We start from the raw sequence: 6,653 nt of genomic DNA, 5'->3' as shown, positions 1-6,653 counted from the left end.
TGTGGAAAATAATGTGTTTTTTTAACTTTAAACTGCATAAACACATTTCATTACACCAAATACACAAAATAATGTTCTTTTTAGCAACATCATATGACCCCTTTAATTACTTTCTCAGTCAACTAAATCTTATTCTCAGACTGCTTGCCCACAGTGTTATATTAGTATTATTTGTATACTATTATAGAATGTATTAATATTTAGATTTAGCTTTTGTCTTGATATTTTCATTATTTACTAATTAATTTTAGTAATTTCGTCATGTGCTTGTCATTGTATTAATATTTTGATTTACATTCTAAATGTAAAAGAATAGCAGAGTCCATGCAACTACTATAACAAAAACAACACATACATACATATAATAAACAGAATGTAATCGTTTATTTTATTTTATTTTATTTTATTTAACCAGGCAAGTCAATTAAGTTCTTATTTTCAATTACAGCCTGAGAGGAGAATTAATATCTCCTGAGAAACATACAACAAACATACATTACAGTACATAAAACACATATATATATATATATATATATTAAAACAAAGAATCTCAGTTAAAACATTTATAGGTTGAGGTAAGAGCACTGGCTAGTAATTTTTCAAATGCACATACCGGAATAATATGCACATACTGCATTATATCGTGCTTTGGTGTGGACGTTGATACAGTTATCGCTACAGTTATCTTTATAGTTATTGTCTTGGTGAGAACAGGCCTTAAATGATGACAAATTGTTCATTTTTGGGTGAACTGTTCCTTTAACCAGACCACTAGGTTTTTGATTATATGCGCTCTTCATTTCAAAGCTAATGTAGTCCACTAACCGCTGACGTACGGCCCCAGGGGCATCTGGCTGTAGTTCACCATCGCAGTGCCTCCAGGTCCACGGAACCCTCCGGCAAAACCGCTATTATACATCTGAGAACAGCCGAAAGAGCCCTGAGGGAAAGGCTGGGGAGGGGAGATGAAACAGAACATTCTTATATGAAGGTTCATCCACATGAGGCCCATCTATTATTCATCTTATATGGATTACACATATGGCAAAAGACGTGTCACGCTGACCTGCTGAGGTGGCGGCTCGTTGCCCCGGCTGGTGAGTCTGCTGAGGATGCCCCGCTCTGACATCTGGAGCCGGGCGGACACGGGTGGGACCCGCGAAAGCATGGAGGGCAACCGCGTCACATCAGCCTTCATATCGCTTAACAGCTCCTCCAGCTGATTCAACACTGAAACAACACCAGTGAACATCAAAGAAAAAAAGGTTGTTTTGTTTTGAAATAAATTAATATTCACTTTGCACTTAAAGTATTCATTATTACTAAAAGTATTCAGCTAGGATCCATTAAATCGATTAAAAGTGACAGTAAAGACATTTATAATGTTGAATTTTTTCAATTAATCAAAGAATCCCCCAAAAAAACAAAGCATTCACAAAACTATTAATCAGCACAACTGTTTTTAACTTTTTTTTTTTAAACATTAATAATTTTACTTGGCATGGATGCATTAAATTGATCAAATAGGTAGTAAAGACATTTAGAATATTACAAAAGATCTATATTTCAAATAAATGTTCTTTTAAACTTTCTTTTTTAAAAGTATACTGGAAAAAATGCATCACATTAAGCAGCACAACATAATAATATTGATAATAATAAGAAATGTTTCTTCAGCAGCAAATCAGCATATTAAAATGATGAAGGCTCATGTGACACTGAAGACTGAAGAAAGGCTGCTAATAATTCAGCTTTGCCATCAGAGGAATTAATTACATTTTAAAATATATGACAGAAACAGTTTTTTTTTTTTAACTGTATTACTATTTCACTCTATTGTTGTTTTTACTGTACTTTTGATCAAATAAATCCAGCCTTGGAGAACATAAGAGAATTGACAAATCGTTTGAACAGTAATGTACATTTAGTTTATGTTTGGTTGATAAAGCTATTGTTATTAACAGCAAGCAACATGGGGCAGTTCCAAGCATTAGGGTGTTTATTATATTTTTAGAAAATGACCTTTGTGCAGCACAGCATTGGCTGGCTTGTTACCAGCCAGTGACTCTTTGGAGAGGTGCTGATGGGACTCAGCCAGGCACTCCACCTCTGTGAAACGTGTGTTGAGGGCCATGGTGGGGTGACTGGGATCCTGAGTCATATTCAGGTATGCCGCGCGCCGAAGCTGCTCCTCAATTACCAAAGCCTGTTCCAGGAGCTAAAATGTGAATGAAGAATGTGTGAATATAAAGATTATTTTGAATGAATTCAAATAAAACACACAATAACGTGTACCTTAAAACGTCTGGCAAGAAATTTATTCTTCATTTCTAAGTAGTTCCCTTTGTGCATTTCAGTCTTGAAAGGCTCATTGAGGATGGTGTACCGTGGGTCGTTCTGAATGTCCTGCCAGCGGGCATAGCCATGTCTGAGAGCGCCTGGTTAAAGATTTGCTGCATATACTGAAAATGCTTTACTCAATATTACAATGAAGCACACAACCTGAAGTGGCAAAGATCTTGTACTGGAAAACAGCACTTTAAATGCTGAATAAGTTGGGTGAAATATTTTTGAATATATATACAGTGGTGGCCAAAATGATTAGAACACCAGCATTTTCTTCAGCTAAAAAATGGTTTAAAGTCAGTTATTTCTGCTGCTTTTGCTGTAGTGTGTCAGTAGGAAATATCAGTTTACATTTCCAGACATTCATTTTGCCATTAATTGTAATAATCCAGTCAGTAATTATTTTTTTTTTAGAATAAAAAATGAATACTTTTATTCAGTTTATTCACTTTTATTCATGCATTGAGTTGATCAAAAAAGTAAAGACATTTATAATGTTACAAAATATTTCTATTTCAAATAAATGCTGTTCTTTAGAACCTTCTATTCATTAAATAATCACTTCATAATCAATTGAAATGTTTGGTCTCCTTGTAATTCTCCATTCTATTTATTCAAACAGGCACATCACAATCATTTATGTTCACAACTTCATAAAAGTCCTAAAGAAAAAAAAGAAACCAAAAGAAAAGAAAAGAACAAAAACATTTTGAGATTATTAAAGGAATAATAAGACCGCTCAAATGCGCAATGGAAGGAACAGTGAGGATACGTTACGATGCCAGCTAGCAGCCAGTAGTCATGGCGACGGTGCCAGATGTCGTACATTTTGCCAGATGACACAGCTGCGCGTTCCTCGTTCTGCCATAGCGTGTGTAATTCTGAACACACATAAACACTCAGGCACATCCATGCATTCTTTATCTCTCCTATCATTCACCAGTTTTTAATCTGCTGTCCATGATACAATACGTGACCAATGTGTTGACGCCCGTTGAAGCGAGACAGCAAATCAGAACAACGTCAATAAGACTACAACTCACCTGTGAATCCTCCATCTGCGATGTTAAACATGAAACGAGTCTTGATGCTGTTCTTGTCATCTCTGTGGCTCTCATCCACGTCGTCCCTCGTGTCTTTCTCTCCATTCAGTTGGTTCTCAGGGGGGTCTTCAGATTTTAAATCATCAGGAATGGCTGCAAAAACTAGAGTTTGACAAAGCAGAGAGGCTGGTACTCTACTTTCCATGAATAGGGTACACATTGGTGTTCAGTTCATTTTTTTAAGCCTTAAGGTTTAGATCTTTTTATTATTAAACTGACATAGAAATCTCATTCCTATTTGTACACAAATTTTAGCATTGACAACGTGTCAAGCTTTCATTAATGGGAACAATACATTTATCTAAAAAACTTTATTTTATATTTTTATTTGATCATTTATCAAATGTATATTTATTTTCTAAATGTTGTCTATTAAATTTGGATGTCTGTCTAATTTTTAAAGCTAGAAAAATACATAAATCACAAAAAATCATCTAAACTTAGACATTATTTGATAACAGGGGTTCTGTGCATAAAAAATGCACAGAAAATGAATAAAACAAAACATTTAACAAACAACATTTTCTGAAGTTTGAGCACCTCCTTTGACTGACATTTACATTTGTTGAAAAAAAAAAGGTTTAGGCCCAGTTTTGTACCCATTTAGTGGAAAATGTGTTTTTTAAGGTGCCAATTTGAAGATAAAATGGATCTGGAATCTCGACCACTCCTTTTATTCTGTTTCTGGAAGTATAATAAACAAATACCACAAATACTGACCTGGTTTTTGCTCCTTATCATCTATTTTTGCTGGGCTGGGTTTATTTTCCCCTCTCTCCGGAGAAGTTTCTTTCCCTTTACCACAGTCTTGAATAAACAAAATATTTTAATATTTTGTTTATTGAGAGAAATGTTTTATAGAATCATTATATGCATGGTCTAGAACCCTCACCTAAAGGTGTCTGATTGGCTGACTGCTCACTAGGTTTATTAAGCGGCGATGGCTCTGAATGGACAATTGGGGTGTCATTCTTCTCGCTCTCTTCCATTCCTTTTCCTTCTGGACTTCCACTTTTTGGTTCTTCTCCCTCGTTAGTTTTCTCTGGTACAGTGGAGGGTTCTGGCATAACTGGCTGCTGTAAGAAGATAGAGATTTTAATAAGGACAAGAGAAATAAAAAACAGAAAAAAATATATTTCTGGATGACTTCAGTCTGACCTCAGGGTCCAGCGATTTGGTACTCCCTGGTTCTGTAATCTCCTTGTCTTCTTGAGAACCGGACACTGACCCTGTCTTTTCTGTAAAAACAAATATTATTGTCTCGTTAACCACAAACAACCAGCATTTCATTGAGTAGTGAACATACACACACACACACACACACACACACACACACACACACACACACACACACACACACACACACACACTAGGGCTGGGTTTTGGGACAAATTTCATGATTCGATTTGCTTTTGATTCCCAAGTTTGTGATTCGATTTCGATCTGATTCGATATCAATTATTTTGGATATATATCAGGTACAATATATAGCAAATTTTCTCAAGGGAAAAAAAAAACTAACGAGTCAGGTTGTAATACATGTCAGGTTGTAATACTAACTTTACAATTACATAATTATATTTCTTCAATTTGTTTTTTGAAATATAAACATTTAAATGGTGGCTGTCATAAAAACTTGACAAATTTATTCAGTAAATATTGAAAAACAGTAAAAATTATAATGAATATGTCATATGGTGCATATATTCAGTATAATGAGGTAAATGTGACGTTATGTGACATTCTGTTGTTTACAAGCTGTTATATCGACTTCTTTCCGTGGTTGAAACACTGATTGAGTGACAGATTTTATTGTTTGAACATTGTAAAACAAAATTACAGAATTTGAAATCTGAGACTTTGTTTTATATAAAAAGTAACAAAACACAAAGCTTACTGTGATTTATTGGATGGGAGGCATGCTACAATGTTCCGTTCATTAACTGAAAACAGGCCTGACTAATCGATTTTTGGGATTTAAGAATCGATAATGTTTCGTAAAGATGAGAATCGATTAAAAATGAGAAATATATATTTTTTACCCAGCCCTAACGCATGCACGCGCGCACGCGCACACGCACACGCACACGCACACACACACACACACACACACACACACACACACACACATACACACACACACACGTTGGTATTGGTGGTTTACGGGACTCTGCATAGGCATAATGGTTGTTATACTGTACAAACTGTATTTTTTATCGCCCTACACCAACCCTACACCTGAACCTACCCTTTACAGAAAACTTTGTGCATGTTTAGATTTTCAACAAAAAAAAAAAAAAACACCATTTAGTATGTTTTCTAAGCCTTTTGAATTACAGTACAGGGCAGTGTCCTCATAAACCACCCAAACCAGTGCACACTTTCACACACCTGAAGGAACAGGTGTGCTGGGTTGAGTCGGAACCGGACTGGCAGGAACAGGCGTATTGGGGTCCGATGAGACACTTTCAGTAAGTTTTTTCAGCTCCAATCCCACAGGAATCAAATCTGGTGTACTAAACTTCCCATTCACATGCTCAAACTCCTGAACCTATACACACATTCAAAGTGTTTTGTGTCAAATGTAATCAAATTTAAGCTGCTATTTTATTATTTTATATATATTATTTTATACAAAATAAGTTAAAATGCTCAATTAAAGGCACAATATGTAATTTTCGCCGCTAGAGGGCAATAGACAAAGGCGTAGTTTGATGACGCCGTGACTGAGTGTGGAATCATGGGAGTTGTCGTCTTCATCCCCACAGCCAATGCAATCCGACGGGACTCGGGCAGAAATCTTGTTCATGGATGAGCTAATGATTTATTAACGTAGTAGAATGAAGCAGGGTGAGGCTGAAAGCCGTCGAAGCGAAACGAGGCCGCTGAACGAGCGCGACACGCGGCTCGAAAGCAGCGGAGCTTTTATTATGTCACAGTCGACCACTTCCGCTTCTTCCGGTCGTGCGTATGTGGGGGAAAAAAGCAGCGCTGTTTTATCATACTAGATACCTTTGAAAGTTCTGTTATAATGCTACTCTGTGCGGTCGTCACCGGTCTATTAAAACGCACAACATATTGAAGCGTCTTTGGTGTTTCCATATTTTCTACAAAACAAAACCGGAAATCGAGGGTGTATGACGTCATTGGCAGGCGACACAATGACACTATAGACACGCTCCGTGTCACTAGTTAAAATTGCTT

The 6,653-nt window shown here is 36.3% G+C and overlaps 1 protein-coding gene across 4 annotated transcripts in view; it reads right to left on the bottom strand.

The window, feature by feature from the left end:
- The window catches only part of chd5 (chromodomain helicase DNA binding protein 5), a 41,489-nt gene that overhangs the window by 3,335 nt on the left and 31,501 nt on the right, over nucleotides 1-6,653 (bottom strand). For all 4 annotated transcript variants that reach the window (XM_016489859.1, XM_016489862.1, XM_016489860.1 and 1 more), the window contains exons 30-39: nucleotides 5,841-6,000; nucleotides 4,608-4,687; nucleotides 4,342-4,525; nucleotides 4,170-4,256; nucleotides 3,390-3,551; nucleotides 3,119-3,227; nucleotides 2,296-2,428; nucleotides 2,023-2,218; nucleotides 1,067-1,230; nucleotides 826-952 (exon numbers count right to left, since the gene is read on the bottom strand). In XM_016489859.1, the coding sequence (XP_016345345.1) occupies nucleotides 826-952; nucleotides 1,067-1,230; nucleotides 2,023-2,218; nucleotides 2,296-2,428; nucleotides 3,119-3,227; nucleotides 3,390-3,551; nucleotides 4,170-4,256; nucleotides 4,342-4,525; nucleotides 4,608-4,687; nucleotides 5,841-6,000 (1,402 nt within the window). The remainder of the gene's footprint in view (nucleotides 1-825; nucleotides 953-1,066; nucleotides 1,231-2,022; nucleotides 2,219-2,295; nucleotides 2,429-3,118; nucleotides 3,228-3,389; nucleotides 3,552-4,169; nucleotides 4,257-4,341; nucleotides 4,526-4,607; nucleotides 4,688-5,840; nucleotides 6,001-6,653) is intronic.

This window comes from Sinocyclocheilus anshuiensis, unplaced genomic scaffold, assembly GCF_001515605.1.
Source record: "Sinocyclocheilus anshuiensis isolate Anshui unplaced genomic scaffold, SAMN03320099.WGS_v1.1 scaffold1154, whole genome shotgun sequence".
Classification (NCBI taxonomy): domain Eukaryota; kingdom Metazoa; phylum Chordata; class Actinopteri; order Cypriniformes; family Cyprinidae; genus Sinocyclocheilus; species Sinocyclocheilus anshuiensis.
Note: the sequence above shows the minus strand (reverse complement) of the source record. Positions and strands in the feature narration are given on the sequence as shown.